This window comes from Portunus trituberculatus, chromosome 40 (genome assembly GCF_017591435.1).
Source record: "Portunus trituberculatus isolate SZX2019 chromosome 40, ASM1759143v1, whole genome shotgun sequence".
In the NCBI taxonomy this organism is placed as follows: Eukaryota; Metazoa; Arthropoda; class Malacostraca; order Decapoda; family Portunidae; genus Portunus; species Portunus trituberculatus.
This window is the reverse complement of record NC_059294.1, coordinates 13,000,104-13,025,103: the sequence shown is the minus strand read 5'-3', so window position 1 is coordinate 13,025,103 and position 25,000 is coordinate 13,000,104. Positions and strand designations below refer to the sequence as shown.

The 25,000-nt window shown below is 43.3% G+C and overlaps 1 protein-coding gene across 2 annotated transcripts in view; it reads left to right on the top strand.

The window, feature by feature from the left end:
- LOC123516187 (pyrokinin-1 receptor-like) overlaps positions 1 to 25,000 on the top strand; it is a 225,224-nt gene that overhangs the window by 191,543 nt on the left and 8,681 nt on the right. Inside the window, exon 6 of one of the 2 annotated variants that reach the window (XM_045275371.1) lies at positions 19,893 to 19,944. In XM_045275371.1, coding sequence (XP_045131306.1) covers positions 19,893 to 19,944 — 52 coding nt within the window. Of the gene's footprint in view, positions 1 to 19,892; positions 21,444 to 25,000 lie in introns of those variants that run through there. The other variant, XM_045275370.1, reaches the window with a different exon arrangement.

The window sequence follows — 25,000 nt, the reverse complement described above, 5'->3', positions numbered from 1 at the left end:
CTCTCTCTCTCTCTCTCTCTCTCTCTCTCTCTCTCTCTCTCTCTCTCTCTCTCTTAGTCACTTTTTCTCCTTAGTCTTGCTTTTTTATTGTCGTTTTTTATTGATCTTAAGTCCATTGAGCTGTTGACTTTATGAAACTTGACAGAAAGATTTCTAAGGAGTTTTGAGGAGTGAGGGTTACGAGACGCTTATGAAACACTGGGGTGATTCTGGTAGGGTTCACGACTTGTCCCTCACTGTACACATGATGGGTTCTGATCAGCGGTGGGCAGGCTCATGTGATGCCTTTGACTACTGTGGGCTTGGATGGTTATTGGTATCGCTAATCGTCATCGTTGTTGTTAGTATTTTATTTTAGTGTTTATTCGAGTTGGATTATGGTTATTGCTATTACTACTGTTGTTATTGTTGTTGCTGTTGTTAGCGTTTCGTTATTTTTTTGTTTGTTATGTTCCATTATCTGATTAAAAGAGCAGGTAAGGACATTCTTTTGTGATGTTGCCAGTCATTAATACTTGTATAATAACAGACAAGCTATTGCATACGCACAAATGCAGATGCAGATAATTAAATATATATATACTCTCTCTCTCTCTCTCTCTCTCTCTCTCTCTCTCTCTCTCTCTCTCTTTATCCATCCATCTATCTATCTATCTATCTATCTCTATCTCTCTCCAGTAATAGCAGAGCTTCCTCTAATCACACTAGCCTTGAGAATTGATCTTTTTTACACAGTCATAATTTTTAATCGTTTACCTGAAACCCTACCCGTTCACCTCCACTGTCTTACCTTTCCTTTGATAAAAAAAAAAAATATACATATATGAAACAGCTTATGATTTTTCTGCGTCGTCACCCTCGTCAGCAATACGGCAAAGGCGCGGCAGAGGAGAGCACTGGGTAGGTGGCGAGTGGGTGGGCGTGTGAGTGTGAGAGGAAGGGCGCCACGTCATAACTGGAAGGGAATGCGAGGAATCTGTGTTAATAGAAGAGGAATCTGCTCACGGGGTGGGGAAAAATTGCTCCTTGTGTCACTGAATGGAGGGAAAACAGACCGACATGCAGGTAGACAGATAGATAGGTAAAGGCACGTACATACACACAAACATACAAACTTTCCCTTTCTATTTCTATTTTTGTTGTTATTTGCTCTTTTGGTCCTTCCCATTTTCCGCTATCTCCTCCTCTTCCTCCTGCTTCTTCTCCTCCTCTTCCTCCTGCTCCTCCTCCTCCTCCTCCTCCTCCTCCTCCTCCTCCTCCTCCTCCTCCTCCTCCTCCTCCTCCTCCTCCTCCTCCTCCTCCTCCTCTTCTCTTTCACACACACACACACACACACACACACACACACACACACACACACACACACACACACACACACACACACACACACACACACACACACACACACACGGCCCGATAGCTCAGTGGTTAGAGCGCTGGCTTCACAAGCCAGATGACCGAGTTTCGATTCCCCGGTCGGGTGGAGATATTTGGGTGTGTCTCCTTTCACGTGTAGCCCCTGTTCACCTAGCAGTGAGTAGGTACGGGATGTAAATCGAGGAGTTGTGACCTTGTTGTCCCGGTGTGTGGTGTGTGCCTGGTCTCAGGCCTATCCCAAGATCGGAAATAATGAGCTCTGAGCTCATTCCGTAGGGTAACGTCTGGCTGTCTCGTCAGAGACTGCAGCAGATCAAACAGTGAATTACACACACACACACACACACATACACACACACACACACACGTACTATATAAATGATTCCGATTATTCAAATGTTGCCTCCTCTTCATTCACCTTCAGTCTCCATTGGACCTAGACGAGAGGGAGGAAACTAAAATGAGTAAAAAAAAATCGTTTCATATCCCTCATCCTTTTTTTTTTTTTTTCTTTATATTTTACTTTTTTCCCGGTCTGTCCTCCGGTATATGAAAGTGAAGTGAGCGCCGGGCAAAGTGCATTATTATCGACGGGAATAAATTGGTGTTGCATTAGCCCGTTCATGCGTTCATTATTTGGTGCTGGTGCTGTTTTTTTTTTCATTTCCTTTTTATTATTTTAGCCCGGATTTAGCACGTTCGGTAAAGAAAGTTTTTTTTTTTTATATTCATTCGCAGTTGAGAAGGACGAGTAGATTTTACAGGCTCAGTTTTTCGGGGTCTCTAGATTGTGAGTTAAATTTTTTCAAGGTTTCTGATTTTTGTAGGCTTACTTTTTCCGGGTTTTCAATTTATATAGGCTCAATTTTTTCTGGGCTTCATATTCTTTAGCTTAATTTTTTTCGGTGTTTCAGTTTCTATAGGCGTTGTTTTCTGGGTTAAGCACATTTCATAGACGTTGTTGTTGTTGTTGTTGTTGTTGCTATTGTTGTTTTGTGGAGGAGTTCTCAGAGTTAGTGTTTTTATTGGCTGTTTTTCAGGTCTTTTAGACTCAATAGAGCTGTTTTATTGGTTCGAAGGATCTTCTTCATTTGAGTTGGAAAGTTCTGTTTTTTCGAGTCTTGTAGATTCAATTTTAGTTTTACTCTTTATTTTCCCTTTTTCTTTTCTTTTTAGTTTTACAGGTTTGTGATTTCTTTTCAAGCCTACGAAACCGTAATTCATCTCAGGCTTGACAAATGTGTGCTGTGTTGATCAAATTTCCAGACTTATTAATGAAGTGGAAATCTGAAGAACTCGCACAAAGACGACACCAGATTCATTACGCGTCTCCAAGAAGAAAGAAAGACAGGAAGAAAGGAGAAGAGAGTAAAGTAGTGAGTCGTGAAGTGAAGTGCAAATTGATCCGTGGAGAAACTAGAAACTCGCATGAAGGAACAACATTTCAGGAAAAGACGAGAGGAGAGGAAGAACTGAGGACATATTGAGGACACAAAGGAGAGAGAGGGAGCAGATTAAAGAGGAGGATCAGCAAGAGAGGGGAAGATAAATGAATTAAAAGACAATGTTGGAGAAATTAGAGGACAGGTGTGTGGGGACAAAGTCGAGATCGAGGACACGAGGGGAGACGTGGAAAGAAAATGGAGAAAAACAGTGCTTGTTGTTGAAAGGAAGGAATTTGTGAGGGAAAAGTTTTGAAAGATGAAGGATGGAAATGTGAGTGGATATAAGATAGATTTCTTGTTATTTTAATGGCTAAGTGGTTCTCAAGGACGGGATGTGAATAAAAGTAAGTCAGGAGGGAACGAAATGATTGATACGTGAAAGGAGGAGTGACGTCTGACTAATTAATAACCCAGAAGTGATACAAGGATTTCAATACATAAAAAGGAGGAAAGTCAGGGAATCACAGGACAGAAAATGTCGCTCGCTGTGTACAAAACTAGACTGGTGGAAAAAGAAAAAAAATTCAGAATGGTTACTAATTAAGGAAATCAGTAAAGGAGTTAATTTAATAGTTCTGTAGCTTAGAAAACGTATTCTTATTCAAGTTTATTGTCTATTCCGTATGTCCCTGGAACCAATTGTTATTAATATTTGCAGTGCTCTGAATACTGAAGGATGGCTATAGGAGTGAAAGATTGAACACTCCACTTTATCTCTTATTACCTGTTTATTCAGTGTGTCCTTGGAAACAATTATTATTAACAAGAATGTTGTGAATTTTGAAGGGTTACTTGAAGAGTGAGATGCTGAACACTCCATGTATTAACTCACGGAAGGGATGCATTAGTGAGGTGAGAAATATCCAGTAGGGGTGAGTGAGTGCTACAAGAACTCTGAGAATGAGACCAAAGGAAGGGAAGCCAAAGATCACAGGAGAAGATAAAGAGGATACGTGGAAAAGATCAGAAGAGGGAAGACTTGTGCTGGTTATCTAAAGTGTCAGTAGAATTACTAATGAAGGCCAAGGAGGGAGGAGCAGGAAATCATCGTGTGTGTGAAGAGACTCGTTAAATTAAGCATCGTCTAGCTGTTGGAGGAGGAACGAATAGCGAGTGAATGAGTGACACCACCGAGACACAGAGAAGGCTGATAGATACTCCGTGTTGTGGATGTGACAGACCAGTTAGAATTGAGGAAAGGTTACAGAATTTAAGATGCAAGAAAAACAAGAGAGATGAAGAATCTGAAAATACAGAAGAAACTACGCAAATTTGGATATATACAAAGGAAACAACTCCAACATAGCAGAGCATAAGGAAAACGTGCAGTCTGGCCAGCTGTTTAGTGAGACATCTCCGCTTCACCCTTAGACAGATTACTAAATGAGCTCCAAGGTGACCAGAAGTCCACCACGCGCTGCTGAAGACCTTGGGGAACTGCACAGTCCAATTACGCCAACCCCTTCAAGTGGCTTAAAGGCAGAGGAGTTATTAGTGTGGGCGTTGGGGAAGGGGAGCAGGAAAGGAGTGGAGGGGTGGGTGTGCATACAAATCCTTAGGTGATGGCTGTCAGCTTATCTAATGAGTCAAGACCGTTTTCCTCCTCCGTCTCATCTTCGGATTCCCTCTCCTCCTCCTCCTTCTCCTCTTCCTTTTCCTCCTCCTCCTTCTCCTCCCCATCTTCCCCTCCTCCTCCTCCTCCTCCTCCTCCTCCTCTTTTTCTTCTTATTTTCCTTTAGCTTCTTCTTCTGTTTCGACTTTTATTTCTCCTCCTTCACCTCCTCCTCCGTCTCCTTCTCCTTCTCCTTCTCCTCGCACGTATTCAGAAACGCCTTCCCCTCTCAATACGATCATTTTCCAAGGCCACAGAAACAACTTGCCTGGTTTTCAATACCGTTTCTCCTTTTAATAAACTAGAAATCTTGCGAACTTATCACCAGAACCATAAAAATACTCTTAAAAACACGAGTATCTTCAACAAGAGCCTTTGGAAAGCAGTGATGATGAGAGAGCCAAGTGTTTCAGAATACGGGCCTTCGCTTCGAAACACCTCAGCACTTTCTTCCCTTCTCTTCCCTCCCCACCCTCTCCGTTCACCCCTCAACCTCACTCTTCCTCTTGAGTTACTCCCTGGCACAAACATGTCCAGCCGCAGCCTCGCCAGTCGCCACCTCCCCTCAGCACCGGCGCAGTAAATATCGAAGTCACATTACGGTGCTCCACAAGGGAAAATTCTGTAGGTCTCAGGTTGCCTATGTGTTGGCTGCTGCTCTTTTTGGTCGTGGTAAGCTGAGACTATGAAGATTTTTATTTGCTTATATATTTTCTTGTTATTCATGGATAAGGAATATCATGCTTTAGTACGAGTTGTTATTAACCCTTTCAGTACCATGACGCATTTTGATATTCATTGTGCTTACTGTTTGGTGATTTTATACAGCTTCAGAAATTTATGTGGGGATTAGAATAGTGAAGATCTGGCTATTAATCTTTTTGACCTTCATAGATCCATCCTAATGTTAATAAAATGGTCTAATCACGCACGAAATTCATGATAAAGATGCGTTCCAGTACTGAAGAGGTTAATTCACCTATTTATCTGCCACATGTACAGAAAAAGGCTTTTTATTTCAACGATCTGCACGCTTTTGTTACAGCCTTGCCTTTTATACGCGGTAGTGTGCTGATAAACAATGTCATTCACACACACGTACAAAACAAATGCGTATTATTTTCATTTATTTATGGGTATACCAATTTTGATACTCGAATTACAATTGTTTCCTCTATGAATTTAATATCCGTGGGTGATAATGCAATATGTGCCTATCCGCTGGAGCTACACATTTAATACCGCCAGTTTTACGACATCATATTGTTGTCCTCGCCAGGGAAAGTATCAATTGTGTGCTGCTTATGTATGTTTGCTGAGTTTCCTCCTCCCGCCGCTGCTACCCTGCCTCGTCCCCGCTGCTCCCGACACCCACTCGCGTCTGTGCTGCTCCATATTAAATTCGAGGATAGTTATTAATGAATTGTTGTAGATACGGGTCAACATACATACACACCCACTCTCTCTCTCTCTCTCTCTCTCTCTCTCTCTCTCTCGTCTCGGGTATAAAAATGGCCACCAATCACGGTCTGAGCACATTGGTTTCCCGTCGCCCCGGTCGCCGCCTGATGGAGGGCACGGAAATAATGGCGCCGGTACAGATGGGCTAGTAGTGGTGGTGGTGGTGGTGGCGGTGAGAAGTGAGGCAAGTGAATATGCGATAGGAATAGTCGTGTTGTCTTTGTTTTTAAGTTTATTTTGGTTATCGTTTCCTCGTTTTATTATCAGTCATTGAAAAGAGAGAGAGAGAGAGAGAGAGAGAGAGAGAGAGAGAGAGAGAGAGAGAGAGAGAAACAGTAGTATGGGGAGGGATCGTGATGTGATGGTGGGTGGAAATTGAAGGCAGGTGAGTAAAAATGCAATACTCATGATCTCTTTTCTCTCTTTCATTTTGTTCTTTTCTCCGTTTCATCGTTGGATAGAGCAAAAATAATGAGTAACGGATGTAATAGGACGATGAATATGAGTGGAAAGATAGATAGATAAATAGATAGATAAATATATAGATAAATAGATAGATAGACAGAGAGAGAGAGAGAGAGAGAGAGAGAGAGAGAGAGAGAGAGAGAGAGAGAGAGAGAGAGAGAGAGAGAGAGAGGAGGTGAATGTGGAATACCAGTACTTATCCTCTCTTCTTTTAATCTGTTTACTTCTCTCCGTTTCATCTTCATCTTGTTGCAGAAAAAAAAAAAAAATCAATAAAACTACGATATTTGTTGTAATGTAAACGTATTTGGTGTTCATTTCAAGTTTCATTTGATTCACTTTTTTTTTTAATCTGATAAGTGTTATTTGTTGAGAGAAGTGAAATGGTTCTTGTATCTTTATAACCTTACGATATACTCTCTCTCTCTCTCTCTCTCTCTCTCTCTCTCTCTCTCTCTCTTTTGAAACGTTCGATCAGTTTACCTTAGAAGCGTAAAAAAAAAAAAAGCAGGTTATTGATAAACTTTTTTTTTTTTTTTTTTCATAAAGTCGGTATCCTGTGCTGTGCTCCTCGCTTACTCTGCCTTTGTTAACGAGGGAACTTTGCTGTACAGTGCAGTGTCCAGCTCGCGTTATACAGGGTACTTGTTCGATCATGGCGCGCGGTAGTTCCTTTTTGGGAGAGATAGCGCTGTGTTGTAAGTTTCTGTATTTATTCGTTTACTTAGTTTTTAGTTGGTTAGTTAGATTTTTTTTTTTATCTCGGATGATAGTTCAGATGTCAGTTAGTTTGTCGGTCTGCAAATTAGTCAGTTGGTTGCTTGTTCTGTTAAATCGTTTGTCCATTATTTATTTATTTCAAGAGTTAACTAGTTCATTCATTTGTTAATTTGTGTCTATTTACTCGTGGAAAGTAAAAAAAAAAAAAAAAAAAGACAAGAAAGATGAAGACTCCCGGAAGATGAATGGTTTCCACAAAAAAGATCAAAAGAAAAACTTCCAAAGGAGATGGGTCCATAATTTCCTTCTTTTATGGCCTCGTTGTTGCGGCGCCGTAAGTCAAAGGCCCATAATGACCTGACCTCACCTCACCGGTATGCGGGGCGGGAGAGGGGAAGTTACTCATCACTGCGTCGGGTGAAGGTCTTGGCTGTGAGGTTATTTGGTTCATTACGGTAATTGGCCCTCAGTCTTAGGGATGAGGAACACGGGGTCATATATCTGTCTGGTCTTAGGATAGCATTCTTTTTAACCCCTCCAGTACCATGACACGTTTTCATATTCATTCTGCTTAATATTTGGAAATTTTATACAGCTTCAGAAGCTTATGTGGGGCATTAGGATAGTGAAGACTCTAGCCATTAAACTTATGACCTCCATAGCCCTTTCCTAATGTAAATAAAATCGTCTAATCATTCCCAAAACTCAAGGTAAAAATGCGTCCCAGTACTGAAGGGGTTAATAACGTTGGGTTTTCTTAAGGACTGTTTTCTAAGGGTTTCTAAGGGTTCTTGTTGACTTATACCTTCTTTGTTGCAACATATGAATTTTCGATTACAGCTACCCGAGCGAGTGAGACAGAAGCAGAGACAGACAAAGAGCCAATCGCGTCAAAAATAAAGGTTCTAATACTCGTACATGACCTAAAACATATATCGCTTAGTGCTCTCCATCGAACTCACTAACTCACCGTACGTACCATTGTCTACAGCGGGAAGTTACACCATTACCAGGCAGAGTTTGAGAGTCATTACATTTTGCTGTTGTTCTCCACGCGGGTGCTGATGATTGCGAGGGCTGGTTGAGTTTGGAGATGAAGGCTTCCCCGTAGTAGAGCGTATTGTTGTGGTAGTTTGAAGTAGTTTGGCAATTACTACCTATATGTATGTGGCGGCGTTCGTTTCCGTGAAGTGGTGAGAGGGTGAAGGGTTGGAGAGAGAGAGAGAGAGAGAGAGAGAGAGAGAGAGAGAGAGAGAGAGAGAGAGAGAGAGAGAGGGCGGTTTTGCTAAAGGTATCTGCTATATGTACCTATTGAGTGAATGACTTTTTTCTCTCCTCCTCCTCCTCCTCTTCTTCTTCTTCTTCTTCTTTTCTTCTTCTTTTCTTTTCTTTTCTTTTCTTCTTCTTCTTCTTCTTCTTCTTCTTCTTCTTCTTCTTCTTCTTCTTCTTCTTCTTCTTCTTCTTCTTCTTCTTCTTTTCTTTTCTTTTTTCTTCTTCTTCTTCTTCTTCTTCTTCTTCTTCTTCTTCTTCTTCTTCTTCTTCCTTCATTTTTCCTTCTTCTTTCTTCCTTCTTCTTCTTTCTTTCTTCTTCTTTCTTCGTTCTTCCATCTTCTTCATCCTCCTCCTCCTCCTCCTCCTCCTCCTCCTCCTCCACTAATCAACAATGTAATGCGAAAGAGGAACATACATACCATTGCTTTACATACACAACTGCCGGCTAAATGAAGAACATGAGATAACAGAGCGTGACTTTTCAATACTCTGCCTCTAATGTGTTTCTTGTTTCCATTATTATTTTTTTTTTTCAGTTCAAATTTCAACTTTTCTTTTCTTTTTTCATTTTAGATTTCTCTTTGGTGGTATTTAGATTTTGGGTGCCTTTGTGTTTTGTTCTTTGTCTGTGTGTGTGTGTGTGTGTGTGTGTGTGTGTGTGTGTGTGTGTGTGTGTGTGTGTGTGTGTGTTGTTTGTTTTAATTTTTCGTGCGGAAGTGTGAGCGAAAATAGCATAGGAGAATGTGTCTTTTTTATGTAAATTTGTTACTCGGCTATCTAACGTTTCAGCGAACACACACACACACACACACACACACACACACACACACACACATAGTGAAAGGCTCGTATTGAATATGCAAAATAAAGTTTCAATAGTTCTTTTATCAACTCTCTCTCTCTCTCTCTCTCTCTCTCTCTCTCTCTCTCTCTCTCTCTCTCTCTCTCTCTCTCTCTCTCTCTCTCTCTCTCTCTCTCTCTCACTATACCGAAAACTCGTGCAAAGTTTCACCAGAGTCTTATGAAGTACAAGGAGAGGATAAAGTTGCCTGCAATTAGCCAAACTTGTGTAAAGCTTCGAAACGTGTGTCACATTTGAGATTACTTCGGGGAGAGGAAGGAGAGAATTAAAGGCAATGGAGGGTTCGTTTTTATCCATGTGGATGGAGGACTTTCTAGGGCACGGGAATGAGAAAGAGGAGGTACTGAGGTAATAATGTATTAGATAGTATAGAAAGGGAGGGCTTTGTTGTAGCGTGGCGTACCTCAGGGTTCTGTGTTGGTGTGTTGGTGCCGTTTGTGTTTCTAGTTTGTGGTTATCAGAGAGAGAGAGAGAGAGAGAGAGAGAGAGAGAGAGAGAGAGAGAGAGAGAGAGAGAGAGACGCAATGAAGAAAAGATTGTGAAAAAGTGTTTTGTTGGATTAAAGAGCTCATTAATGAAATAAATGGCATGTAGCGTCTGTAAATACCTACGTACTTCTCCACCTCCTCCTCCTCCTCCTCCTCCTCCTCCTCCTCCTCCTCCTCCTCCTCCTCTCTTCCTCCTCCTCCTCCTCCTCCTCCTCCTCCTCCTCCTCCTCCTCCTCCTCCTTCTCCTTCTCCTCCTCCTCCTCCTCCTCCTCCTCCTCCTCCTCCTCCTCCTCCTCCTCCTCCTCTTCCTCCTCGTCCACTTATATCTAATCCTCAAACACTGAAAGGAAAAGGAAAGAGAGATAGACATCCAGGCACACGAACAGTCATGGTATTTATGCATTAGGAAAGGGAGACACACACGCACAAAGACTATTACTGCTGTACATGTGATGAAAAGAAGGAAATTGTCACAAGTAAGTGGTGTCTGCAACAGCTCCAGGCACCACGACCCAGGATTGTTAAAACTGAAGGGCAGGGAAGCGAAGAGAAGAATTTTGTTGAAAGTCACGTAACAAGAAGAGAAGAGAAAGAAAGAAAGATAAGAAAATATTGCGTCCTCGTGTGTGTGTGTGTGTGTGTGTGTGTGTGTGTGTGTGTGTGTGTGTGTGTGTGTGTGTGTGTGTGTGTGTGTGTGTGCACGTATCATCAAATACCGTCGTTAATTCAAATGCAGCTCTTTTTATGCATTTTATAGGTTATGGATTTTGCCTTATAGCAAGAAATTATAATATTTTCCTTTTTTTTTTCAATATTCGTATCAAAGAACTCCCAAACATGGAAAGTAATAATAGTTCTTTTTGATTATTCCAACTCATTAACTTTTTTTTTCATCTTTTCTCTATTTCCACTTTTATTTTATTATTTTCTTTGCTTCTTTCATTAAACCCTTTCATGAAACAGTAAAAGTAATTTCCCTTTGTTCTTTTTTTTTTGGTGTATTTATTTAATTAACCTCATTCACGGAAAACTAATGACGTTGATAACTATATATACCTTTTTAAAACATTAATTCCTTTCCCCTGTTGACCTGTAAGGCGACTGGCAGTTGTGGACCTTTTTTTTTTTTTTTTATTCTGTTTCCCTTGCCTAGTTTCTCCTCTTACATAAAAAATACTTCAACTTCCTGGCTTATTTTCTATATTACATCATTTATTTATTTTTTTATAGTTTTTTTTACAAACCTCAACATAAGAAAAAAAGAATACCAATCCCTTTTTCTAATCCTTCACATTCTGAGCTGCTTTTTACACTGCCTCAGGAAAACTATCCAGTAATCAGAGAATCAACCCTACCAGTGAGTTTTTAACGAAATTACCAGATTATTTAGTGTTATTTCGTAATTGGGTTTGTGGATCGCTCATAAAAAAAAAAAAAACAGGAAATTGTACTGCACACGGAATGATAATTAATATATGACATGATTCTGTTTCAGTGTGTGTGTGTGTGTGTGTGTGTTTCACTGTTTGATCTGCTGCAGTCTCTGACGAGACAGCCAGACGTTACCCTACGGAGCGAGCTCAGAGCTCATTATTTCCGATCTTTGGATAGGCCTGAGACCAGGCACACACCACACACCGGGACAACAAGGTCACAACTCCTCGATTTACATCCCGTACCTACTCACTGCTAGGTGAACAGGGCCTACACGTGAAAGGAGACACACCCAAATATCTCCACCCGGCCGGGGAATCGAAACCCGGTCCTCTGGCTTGTGAAGCCAGCGCTCTAACCACTGAGCTACCGGGCGTGTGTGTGTGTGTGTGTGTGTGTGTGTGTGTGAATGTAATAACCTTCATATTGCAGCGCCTTTATCTTTGTTCTCTTTCTTTATTTGTTCTCTCTCTCTCTCATTCTCTTCTCTCTCTCTCATTCTCTCTCTCTCTCTCTCTCTCTCTCTCTCTCTCTCTCTCTCTCTCTCTCTCTCTCTCTCTCTCTCTCTCTCTCTCTCTCTCTCTCTCTCTCATTTATATAATTTTATTAACTACCTACAATCTACTATCGTGAAAAGAGAGAGAGAGAGAGAGAGAGAGAGAGAGAGAGAGAGAGAGAGATATTCATGGAAACTGCACACAACTTACATTCTTCAGACGAAAACTCAGTTGTGTTCTCGCGATAAATTTCCCGTCGAGGAAATTAAAGATGTCGCTTTGGGTGTCTTCCTCCTCCTCCTCCTCCTCCTCCTCCTCCTCCTCCTCCTCCTCCTCCTCCTCCTCCTCCTCCTCCTCCTCCTCCTCCTTCTCCTCTCCTCATTTTCCCATCCTTTTCTGCAAGGACCTCAAGTTTGTCTCCTTACGTGTTACATTATTACAACACCGTTAACTTGAGTGTGTGTGTGTGTGTGTGTGTGTGTGTGTGTGTGTGTGTGTGTGTGTGTGTGTGTGTGTGTGTGTGTGTGTGTGTGTGTGTGTGTGTGTGTGTGTGTGTGTGTGTGTGTGTGTGTGTAAGTGGTTCTATATCATATCAACATTAGTCTTGGACAACTTGAGAGAGAGAGAGAGAGAGAGAGAGAGAGAGAGAGAGAGAGAGAGAGAGAGAGAGAGAGAGAGAGAGAGAGAGAGAGAGAGAGAGAGAGAGAGAGAGAGAGAGAGAGAGAGAGAGAGAGAGAGAGTGAGAGACTTCGAGGTAATGGTAATTTTAGGAGAGAAAATTGTAAAAGAGAGCGAAGTAGAGAGAGAGGATGGTGGAAAGGAGAGACGGAGAATAAGATTAAATGAGGAGGAGGGCAAAGAAGAGGAGGAGATGGAGGAGGAAGAGAAGGAACATCAAGATGAAGAGAAGGAGTAAAAATGGATTTGAGGAAAGGAAACCAAACTCTGTATAGAAAAGAAAGAGAGAGGAAGAGAGGAGAACACGAAAGGGAATGAAATAAAGAACATGAATACAAAATGAAGATAAAATAGGAGAAATAATGCAAAATGAGACAAGGTAGAATTTATACATAGATTTCTACCTTTATATTTATTCAATACATCAATAGCTTGACAATACTCTTCTTATGGCTCAATCATTAGGACAAAGATTCTAATGCTACTCGTTTTTCACTTGTGTTCCTTTGTGTTCACCCAAAGACTAAACACATATGACTGAAATAGACACACCAGCACACCAGGACACAAGCACACCTGCACACGGAAAGCCTAAAGCTGCCAACACGCTCCGCAACACAATATCAGAACAAACAGTGAGGTCCGGAAGGCACGACCCCGAGATAACGACCTGCCCTCAGGAACCACGATAACGACTATATTTCCTCACCACGACTGGTTTCCAAGGTCAAGCAGACGATAAACTTGGTTCTCGAATATTGATTTTTCTGTTGGTGATAATGAAGATATCTTTTTTCCTTCACTAGAACCGTGAAACCTCTTTAGAACCCTTTGGACTTAGCTTCGACTTTGTAAACTGTGAAGCCTTTGGAAAGTAGCAGAGATGAGGAGATGAGTGTCCCGGAAAATGCTCCTAATTAGTGGTAATTCACGTATTTACCTTACAAAACGTATTAAAACCTGTTAAAAAAAAATCCTATGATTATCCCAGCTGGTGTGTGATTTATTATTCTCAGCTTAGCCGTACCACCACCGTCGCCACCACCACCACTACTCCCCAGCAGCGCCTCACCTGCCAATATGTATTCCAGGTATTAGTCACGTCCCTGGTGCTGTGGTGGAACATAATAGAATTTCAGACTCGGCAAGGTGGTTAGGACTGTGCATATAGACACAAGGAGAGAGAGAGAGAGAGAGAGAGAGAGAGAGAGAGAGAGAGAGAGAGAGAGAGACTAACCCAATACAAAGAGGACTCCTAGTTTCCTCATCCTATTTCCTTCTCCTCCCTCTAGTGGCAGGTAAGAAAGGGCGGCGCTGATTGGTTCCCTGTAGCGACAGAAGGGCAGTGATTGGCTCAAAACAGATGAGCTGATCACCGCACCTAGAAAGCTACACAACACACACACACACACACACACACACACACACACACACACACACACACACACACGGTAGCTCAGTGGCTTCACAAGCCAGAGGACCAGAGTTCGATTCCCCGGCCGGGTGGAGATATTTGGGTGTGTCTCCTTTCACGTGTAGCCCCTGTTCACCTAGCAGTGAGTAGGTACGGGATATAAATCGAGGAGTTGTGACCTTGTTGTCCCGGTGTGTGGTGTGTGCCTGGTCTCAGGCCTATCCGAAGATCGGAAATAATGAGCTCTGAACTCGTTCCGTAGGGTAACGTCTGGCTGTTTCGTCAGAGACTGCAGCAGATCAAACAGTGACACACACACACACACACACACACACACACACACACACACACACACACACACACACACACACACCCGGTAGCTCAGTGGTTAGAGCGCTAGCTTCACAAGCCAGAGGACCGGGGTTCGATTCCCCGGCCGGGTGGAGATATTTGGGTGTGTCTCCTTTCACGTGTAGTCCCTGTTCACCTAGCAGTGAGTAGGTACGGGATGTAAATCGAGGAGTTGTGACCTTGTTGTCCCGGTGTGTGGTGTGTGCCTGGTTTCAGGCCTATCCGAAGATCGGAAATAATGAGATCTGAGCTCGTTCCGTAGGGTAACGTCTGGCTGTCTCGTCAGAGACTGCAGCAGATCATACAGTAAAACACACAGAGAGAGAGAGAGAGAGAGAGAAAAAACCTTCTAAGTCACTCTGTAATGTAATGGAGTTCCTTTGATTTCTCTCTCTCTCTCTCTCTCTCTCTCTCTCTCTCTCTCTCCCCGGTAAGCTTTTCTCATTCAATTTTCTTCACAAAATTTTTTATTAAGATTGTAAAGAACAGGGCTCGTTTCATTTGGTTTCAGCAATTTCTAAATTCATAATTCACTCACTCACTCACTCACTCACTAATTATCATACACACTCACAAAAAGAGGAAATAATAATACCCACATTCATTCTTTCACTCATTCATTCATACGTAAGGAAAACACAGGAAATACTCATTCTTTCTCACAAACAAAACATTAATTCACTCACTCACTCACTCAAGGAGGAAATACCAACACTCACTCGCTCACACAGATAAAAACACTCTATTCACACATTTGTTCATTCACTCACACAAATACACACAAAAAAAAAAAACACCCAAGCGTTTATAAAATTACTAAACACCAACTACCACCACAACCATCACCACCACCACCACCTGCGTGAGTCACGGTGCCTCCCTCGTCATCTGCGCGGATATTGCATAGGAATCCTTTTGTCCCTTGAAGGAGGAAGGGAAGGATAAAGAGGCAAGGAAAGACGGGAGGAATGGGAGGTGGATGAAGAGGTGGAGGAGATGGAAGAGGAAAACAGGGAAGGAGAAAGGAAAAGATAAATGATGCACGTAAAGGAAAATAAGATAACAAAGAGAGGAGGATGAAAGAGATGACAAGGAATGGAGATTGAAAATGGAAATGGGGCAATGAGAGACTATGGTAAATACAAAAAGTTAAAAAGAAGAGAAAGAAGAGGAGGAAGAAAGGATAATATGGATGAAAAGGAGAGGAAAAAATGGATGTACTGTTTATGGAAGCAAGAAAGAGTCTTAGAGAGAGAGAGAGAGAGAGAGAGAGAGAGAGAGAGAGAGAGAGAGAGAGAGAGCAAACCAATTATGGCAAGAATCACACCCCATCCGTTCCTCTTTTCTGCTCCTCCAACTCCTCCTCCTCCTCCTCCTCCTCCTCCTCCTCCTCCTCCTCCTCCTCCTCCTCCTCCTCCTTAACCTTCAGCTGGTCCGGAATGTCCCCACAAGGTCATTATTAAGGTCAAGTTGCAGCTGGTGACACTTCACTTGACCCTGACCTGACTTCCGATGATCCTGGAATGCTGCTTGACCTCCTTTCCTCCTCCTCCTCCTCCTCCTCCCTCCTCCTCCTCCTCCTCCTCCTCCTCCTCCTCCTCCTCCTCCTCCTCCTCCTCCTCCTCCTCCTTCCTGTGTATGCCAGTATTTATTTTTCGGGTTGTAGTGGAGAGGCAGAGAGAGAGAGAGAGAGAGAGAGAGAGAGAGAGAGAGAGAGAGAGAGAGAGAGAGAGAGAGAGAGAGAGAGAGAGAGAGAGAGTTGAAGAGATTATTAGGCTTTCAAGATTATTAGTTCCTTTGATTTCTCTCTCTCTCTCTCTCTCTCTCTCTCTCTCTCTCTCTCTCTCTCTCTCTCTCCGCTCTATTCCCTTTTCTTCAGTCTTTTCCTCTTCTTTTTTCCATTTCTTTCTTCCCTTCTTCGTCTCTGTCACTCCTACTTTTCGCGCCATTTACATCTCTCGCTCCCATTTCCTCGCCTTCCTCTCCCACCCAGCCGTCGTTTATTCACCACACATCCTCTTAACACTCTCCCTTTCCTTCCCTTCCCTTCCCTTCCCTTCCCTTCCTTTCCCTTCTCTCTCTTCTTCCCTTCCCTTCCCTTCCCTTCCTTCTCTTCTCTTCTCTTCTCTTCTCTTCTCTTCTTTTGCCTTCTCTTCCCTTCCTTTCCCTTCCCTTCCCTTCCATTCCCTTCCCTTCCCTTCTCTCCCCTTCTCTTTCCTTTCCTTCTTTTTCTTTTCCTTTTCTTTCCTTTCCTTCTTTCCTTCCCTTCTCTTTGTTTCGCTTCCCTTCTCTTTTCGTGTATTCTCTTCTATGCTTTTTATTCTTTCCTTCTTGTTTCTGTTCCCTTTCCTCTCTTTATCATTTGTTCTCTTCCCTTCATTCTCCTTCCTTCTCATTCTCTCCCCTTCTCTTCCTTTCCTTCTCTGCTTCCCTCTGTTCTGTTTCATTCCCTCCCTGTTTTTCCTTCTCCCTTTATCCACCTTTCCTTACACAGCTTTCCTTCTCTCCTGGTCTTCCCTCTTCTATATCTTCCTTTCCCTTCGCCATAACAATTCCAGCACACACACGCATCCCATCAAACGCTACCACCTCCTCCCTTCCCCCTTCAGGGCTCCCTTCTCCTTCTATTCCTGTTCCTCCTCCCCCTTCCTTCGTTCAATTCCAAATGTATAGCCATTGAATTGTTAAGGAATATAATTTGGATGACATTTCAGAGAGAGAGAGAGAGAGAGAGAGAGAGAGAGAGAGAGAGTGGGTACGTTTAAGTTGACTGATACTGGGCTTAAAAACTTTACTAGTTATCTTTTCCATCAGCCAGTCTGTGTTCCTAGTGTTTCCCAATGTGTGTGTGTGTGTGTGTGTGTGTGTGTGTGTGTGTGTGTGTGTGTGTGTGTGTGTGTGTCTCTCTCTCTCTCTCTCTCTCTCTCTCTCTCTCTCTCTCTCTCTGTCTCTCTCTCTCTCTCTCTCTCTCTCTCTCTCTCTCTCTCTCTCTCTTCTCTTGAGACACGACCCTTCCCTTTGACTTTCATGCTATCTTTTCCTCCTCCTCCTCCTCCTCCTCCTCCTCCTCCTCCTCCTCCTCCTCCTCCTCCTCCTCCTCCTCCTCCTCCTCTTCCTCCTCCTCCTGCTCTTCTTCTTCCTTCATCTCCGTCATATTATTCAAGTGTTTCCATTATGAATTGCAGACTGAAATGTGTGTCTTTTTTCTTATTTAAAATTTGAAAACCTAGGATTGAACGAGGCACTTGGTTACTGGGACACACACACACACACACACACACACACACACACACACACACACACACACACACACACACACACACACACACACACACACACACACACACACACACACACACACACACACACACACACACACACACACACACACACACACACACACTATAAACACACTCTCTCTCTCTCTCTCTCTCTCTCTCTCTCTCTCTCTCTCTCTCTCTCTCTCTCTCTCTCTCTCTCTCTCTCTCTCTCTCTCTCTCTCTCTCTCTCTCTCTCTCTCTCTCTCTCTCTCTCTCTCTCTCTCTCTCTCTCTCTCTCTCTCTCTCTCTCTCTCTCACACTCAAACCTGTGTCTTTTTCTACCCATCTCTTGTTACGTATAACACTATAATCCCACATGGGCTAAACATAGTGCACTCAAAGGACTTCTTCGCGCAACAAAAGCCTCCAAGGTCCTTCACGAGTAGCCGAAGGACTTGTGATCCTCCTCCAGGCCGCGCAATCAGTCCTGAAGGAGGGACGATGCTCTAGAGATTCTCGGGCCCTTTGTGAATAAATTGCCTACCATCCCAGCCCAGCCGCGACTCACTCCACAAAAGTATCGGCTATCATCCACCGCTCTCCGTGTTGAGTCCCCAAGGTTCCTCCCACGTCGAGTTGTAGCGCTGTGGCTATACTCTATGTTTAGGTCTTATGAAACACCTCCGCGCCGCGTCTTCGTTACTTTGAGGCTCTTGTCGAAGGTATGGTGGTTTTTATGGGTGTTTTTTTTATGGTTCTGGGGATAGTTTGGGAAGTTTTATTCATTTCTAACAGGAAAAGTACCGTAGAGAGCTCAGGTTATCATTTCTGTGGCCTTTAGAAGTTGTCGTGGTGAATGAGCAAAGTTTCTTAATACCTATCATATGTGAGGTTCTGCGTGTGTAATAAGTGTTGTGTGGGTCTGCCTGTTGAGGTGTTACTTATATAACTCGTGTTAAAAATAGGTGGTATCTTTTTCTTCTCTTTACTTTTCCCTCTCACGTCTTCAGAAGTTTTGTCTCGTTATTATAGACACTCGAGATAGCTTATACATAACAACGATTTTTTTATAAGGACAGAATATTTTATGGACAGAAAACTCCTACGATTTCTTGTGTTAGGAAGCTGAACCTGCAATGGAGAGGTCCCTCGTTGAGACACTATATTTTGGAATGGTCTTATTTCTACACTCATTTACTCATCTACTATTTATTTTGTTAGTTATTTCTGTATTTCATTTCATGGCGACAGTGTGAGACCTGAGCCAAAAAGTTGTAACGTTACCAAGCGTCCCTCTAAGACACACAAGCCAGGGTGGTGAGGTACTGTGCGTGGCTCAACTCGCCTCTCCTATACGACTGAGGGAAAGATCTTTGCTCTTTCTATGAGGGAAGGAACAGAAGAAAAAAAGCTTGAGCGAGGCGAGAAGTTTGGCGCGTCAGGCTGATAAATGTTGCATGAGTGTGAATGTTGGATGAGGAAGCTGGAGGCGTGACAAGGGAGGTGTCTCCACTTATCCAGTATTTTGTTTTTTGTTTATTTTTTACTTATTTGATGTGTTTTCTTCGTGATATATTCAGACTACTTACTATTCATTCTTCTCTTTGTTTTCTCAGTTTGCTAAACTTTTAATTACTTTTTTTATTATTATTATTATTTTTTTACGTTATGGTCTATAGCGCCTGTAGGCATACTTGAGTATAATTATGTGGGAAGCGCTGTTCAGCTTCCGCTCATTAGTGACGCGGACAATTTTATTTATAGTGATACCTAGGGCCCATATCACCATCCAAGCGCATCTTTGGTGTAACCACCAAGAACCTGGGTATCATGGTGACATGCAGATAACTTTAAACCACTCGATAAATGGCATAGTTTCAAGGCGGTACGTGGTGAGATTCGAACCTACGCTTGATCCCCACGCTGACCACCTCATCCACTATGCCACCGCCTCCCTATATGCATTGATTCCATTATACTGCATGATTTATTTTGTAATCTTTATAACTTTCTCTCAAATTCTCCATCTTTTATCTACTCGTATATATTGATTTACCTTATTTATTTATCTATTTACTTTATAGGCGATACGCTTCGTTAGATATAAGTTGCCTACCAATACACAGACACTTTGACGATACATGTAGCATGGTTAATAGCAGGAGTAACTTTCTGAGGTTCGTGTCGTGGCGTGTTGTTCAATTGAAGCTCCGATGAAATCATAAGCAATCACCCAAAACAAATGATACGTGGCTCATAGTTTCGAGAGGTGCTTCACTGGTTGACTGGCAGGACATGCTTGGGATTCCTGGGAAGGAGAGGAAGAGGAAGAGATAGAGGAGGAGGAGAAGGAGGAGGAGGAGGATAATAAGAAAGAGATGTTTGGTATGGTGAACATCTGTTTGATCTGTGTATAAGCAAGGCAGCAAACACAGAGATATGGAGATGAACATGTGTGTGTGTGTGTGTGTGTGTGTGTGTGTGTGTGTGTGTGTGTGCATAACTCAGCCCCACAATCTTCCCGCCCCTCTCCTTGTATCTCTCTCTCCCCCGCAGGTGACGCTGGGGAGCTGTTTGGAGGGCGAGAAGGCCTGCGTTGGAGGAGGAGGTAGGTGCCGCTCTAGCTCCCGCTTCCACCCCTCGCACCCCACCCACTCCCTTGAGCCAGTTACAGACCACTCCCTCGTCTTCGACTCCACAACCACCACCGTCGCCACCACAGCCTTCACCTCCTCCAGCTCTTCCGCCGTCGCTGTCGCCGTCACGCCACAGAGGAAGAGTCGGAGCGGCACGAGTGACCACCAGCACCAGCATCGCCGCCTCCTGCAGACACTCTTGGCCGTCAGGAAGGGAAGGTATACCATGGCACGAAGACACAGCCTCAAGTCAGGCTCTCCCTCACCGGCCCGCGCCGCGCCCTCCAGCAGCCTCAAAATCCGAGGGCCAGACGGCGTGGAGACTCCTGAGGATCTCTTCGTCTCCCGCTGTGCTCCCAATGAGAGAAAGAGGAGCCAGTCAGGGAGCGTCATGAGCGCCGGGTCCATCAGTGACTGCTCCCTCACCCACGTGGAGCAGGAATTCACGCAGAAGGAGCTGCAGGAGGTGATGAGCAGGATGAAGAACATGGAGGTGTAGGCCGCTGCTGGAGGTTGGGGAGAGTGAAGGCAGGTGGAGATTGGGGACAGGATAGCTGGAATTTGGTGTGTGCAGTAGTGTGGGAAGTGTAGGTGAGTGCTGGAGGGTGTAGAAGGGTGCTGGTTGATGGTACAGTGATTGGTGTTAAAGTGGTGATGACAGGTGAAAAATATGGTGGCGGTTTGTGTTGAGGTGATGGTGTCTTAGTGATTCCCAGCGGTGTGGCTAGTGCAGGTGAGGTGTATCAGGGAGAGAAGCAGAGGGGAATGGGTGAACAGAAAGTGTGTATGAAGGAAGGAGAAAGAGGAAGAGAAAAAGGATCAGGTCTTGAACTTTCCCTTCTCCTCCTCCTTCTTCTCCTGTTCCTCTTCCACCTTTTCCTCCTCCTCCTCCTCCAGCAGCACCGGAAGACGAGCGAGAAGTCATTACAAAACTCGGCTCATCCCTCGTGCCGCCCTTCCAAGACTTGTTATCTCACCTCGCACAGTACATAGCGTCCTCTGCTCCCTCAACGCCGCTGCCAAGACTCAAGACAATCGAATCCCTTAAACCTGCAGAAGACGCTGAAGGAGGCACCGTAGTGATCAGATATAGTCAGCAAATCTTCAACGCCTTCTGCAGTGCGTCCCTTCCTCTCTCTGAATATTCGTTCGTGAGTTTTTTTTTTTTTTTTCGTTATTGGTAAGGTGAAGGAACCGTCGCCATCACCACCACCACCACCACCACCACCACCACCACCACCACCACCACCAGCACCATCATTACCACTATCGTCGATACTACAGGAATAACCATTACCGGCTTAATGTTACTTCTGCCACCACCATTACCACCAGCATCTTTATCCTTCTTAGGCCTATTTTTTTTTTCTCTATTTTTTTAGTGGAATTACTGTTTGAGTCTATTTATATTTCGTTTGTCATTAATATTGAGAAAAACAATATCAGTTAGCGGTGAGATTGTTTTTTTTGTTTTATAGAGGTAAATCTTTTCTTGTGTGTGTGTGTGTGTGTGTGTGTGTGTGTGTGTGTGTGTGTGTGTGTGTGTGTGTGTGTGTGTGTGTAATTCACCTCGGTCACCTACTGATCACCCAGCCAGTTTTCCCATTATGGAGCGAGCTCAGAGCTCATAGACCGATCTCCGGGTAGGACTGAGACCACAGCACACACCACACACACACACAACCCCTCGAGTTACATCCCGTACCTACTTGCTACTAGGTGAACAGCTTGCCCATTTGCCTCGCCGCTTCCCGGGACTCGAACCTGGCCCTCTCGATTGTGAGTAGAGCGCGCTAACCAGTACACTGCGCGGTGTGTGTGTGTGTGTGTGTGTGTGTGTGTGTGTGTGTGTGTGTGTGTGTGTGTGTGTGTGTGTGTGTGTGTGTGTGTGTTTCTCAGGGAGTGTTAAAGGATTGATTAATTGGTATGCATTATTCGTGACCTTTGATGTTACGAATAACGGCATCGATACACACACACACACACACACACACACACACACACACACACACACACACACACACACACACACTCGGGAACCCTCAATCAATACCATCTAAGTTAAAGTTATGACTGTGAGCGAAAATTTCTTGCTAAAACGAAAACAACGTGCTACCTTTCTCTCTCTCTCTCTCTCTCTCTCTCTCTCTCTCTCTCTCTCTCTCTCTCTCTCTCTCTCTCTCTCTCTCTCTCTCTCTCTCTCCCTTTCCTAATATACAAGTTCCAGTTCTAAGTTTGCGGAATGTCTGAGTTTAATTGAGCGGATGCACTGAGTCAACACACCGTTTCCGGGCGGCTGATGGGCAGCTGAGTGACTTCCAATATCTGCAAGTGTCTGAACAAACATTATATAATCCCAGTGCCGCCTCACTACCCTGGCTATGGCAATGATCCTCCAGTTATTTAATTCACTCTAGTGTTTGTCTTTGGCTTTAATTTATACGATCATATTCTGAAATACCTCTGCGCCACGCCTTTAAAAAACTATAGTTGAAGTGACACTGGTTTTTAAGAATGTTTTTACGGTTCTAGTGACAAATTTACAAGGTTTTTATATCATTAACGGGAGAAACATGCTTGACAACTCAGCTTATCATCTCTGTTGCCTTTGGAATAGTGATGAGAGAACAAAGCGTTTCAAACCATAAAATTTAGAACGTGTAATTCAGAGCTGGAGTCACAGGCTTGAATCGGCTTCTTCCAGGAGGCGTTTATGAGTTTCTGTGGGTTTTCTGTGAGAAAATTGGATGTAAACGAGTTATCTTCATATCTCCGAGTAACTTTTTCAATGCAAGACAAATATTTCCCTTTGACATCTAATTAAATCTTTTGGACAATGTACTGAACTCCCTTTGAATAGTTCAGTATCCGTAAAGCTCCTTAATAACTCAGCACTAACATCCTGACTTCTGAGACTATCCCAGCACCAATGTCACACCGTACCGTAGAATATACAAAAAAGTTTCTAGTGTTAAAAGTCCCCTTACCCAAAACCTCTCATTGAAACCAAAGCCTAGAAACAGCGAATATATAGACCATATGCACAGTTGAAAATCCCTTACGTCTGAATGCACTGGTGGGGGCGTGGCTTGAAAGATGAGAAGCGAACCAGTGACGCGAGATGCAGCCATTGACGTGCAGGTTCCTGTGGCAGCCATTTGATGTTCAGTGACGGCATTTGTACCATTGAGCGTTGTTTTCCGTGCCGCCTCACCTCCATACAGTCAGTCAGGGAAGGGGTGGTGGGGCTGGGGGGAGCGATGACGCGGCAGGAGGGGCTTCAAGGGAGAATGTGCACACGTGTGGGTTGGTGTGGCGGGGTTGGAATATCTACATACAAGGCCAATATAGGTCTGCTCTATTGGTTTTGCATGTGCAGTGCGGATGTTAGCGGGAGTTAGTGCGCGTATAGTGAACGTTTGACTTGTTTGGTAAATGGTAACTGTTCTGTGAAGTGTAGATTATGTTACTGGAAATTGGAAGTGTACTTAACCCTTTCAATACTAGGAAGAAGTTTTTAACCTGAGATTTGTGTACGATTAGACGATTTTATTACCATTAGGAAGGGTCTACGGAGGTTAGAAGAGTAATGACCACAGTTTGCAGAATGAATATGAAAACGTGTCATATTACTGAAGAGGTTAAAGATGTAAAATGCTAGTATATAAATCGTAGGTATCTGGTAAGTACTATATCTTCCATCAATACTTAACGGCAACTCTACTGCATAAGTATAGTTTGCTCTTATTGATGTATTTGCTTATCATTCAACTCCAGTTCAAGTATAAAGGTGCGAGTAACATTTTGACAGTAAACTTTAACTTGTATTAATTTCTCATGCTCAAAATGAAACACACTTTATATGAAAATGCCCAGGAAAAAACTAAAAACAAAAATGCACCAACACGAGAAAAATACGTGTAAACCTGACGACTTCTTGCAGCTTCTCTTACCTCTTTATGTTAAAAAAAAAAAAGATACTTAACCTCCTTAAGTGTTATGACGCGTTTTCATATTCATTCTACTTACTGTTTAGCGAACTTATACAGCTTCAGAAACTTATGTAGGGATTAAAACTGTGAAGACTCTGGTCATTAATCTTGTAACGTTCATAAAGCATTCCTAATGTACGTAAAATCGTCTAATCGTACCCAAACTCAAGGTGAAAATGCATCCCAGTACTGAAAGGGTCAAGCAAGAAAAGAAGAAAGACAACAAAAGACTAGCCAAAACACGCGCCAAACATCTCCTGACCACTTCAAACTGATTATGAGAACACACAAACCCAATTTTTCAACACTATGCAACACCAGCCCATCTTTCCACACTGCAACACTTTCACAACCCACCTCGTAGTCACTCAAGTACCGGAGAGACGTGGTGTGCTGCCTCGCCCCTCCCTGACCCCCTTATGGGCTTGTCGTGTAGTAAAAGCGATGATACACTAGTGATAAAAAGGCAACAATGACAGCACCCCTTGATGTCAGCCCGTCAGTTTGCTGGGTTATGTGCTGCAACAACTTGTATTTTTATGCCTTCTAGTCTTTATATGCAAGTTTAGAGCCTCGTCCTCTCTCTCTCTCTCTCTCTCTCTCTCTCTCTCTCTCTCTCTCTCTCTCTCTCTCTCTCTCTCTCTCTCTCTCTCTCTCTCTCTCTCTCTCTCTCTCTCTCTCTCAAGGGCTGCATCTATTTTGGTTCAGAAGCATAATTGAGGCTGAACAAACATTTCTGTCCCTCTTCCTGTGTTTGTTTTGTGGTCTTGTGTCCGTGTGTGTGTGTGTGTGTGTGTGTGTGTGTGTGTGTGTGTGTGTGTGTGTGTGTGTGTGTGTGTGTGTGTGTGTGTGTGTGTGTGTGTGTGTGTGTGTGTGTGTGTGTGTGTGTGTGTGTGTGTGTGTGTGTGTGTGTGTATGTGTGTGTGTGTAAGTGGAAGATCAAAAGGAAATGATACAAAGAATGATGTTGTAAAACATTTAATTAAAAGAAGTGAGGGGAAAAGAAGGGGTCATATGTAGCACAGTATATGTGAGC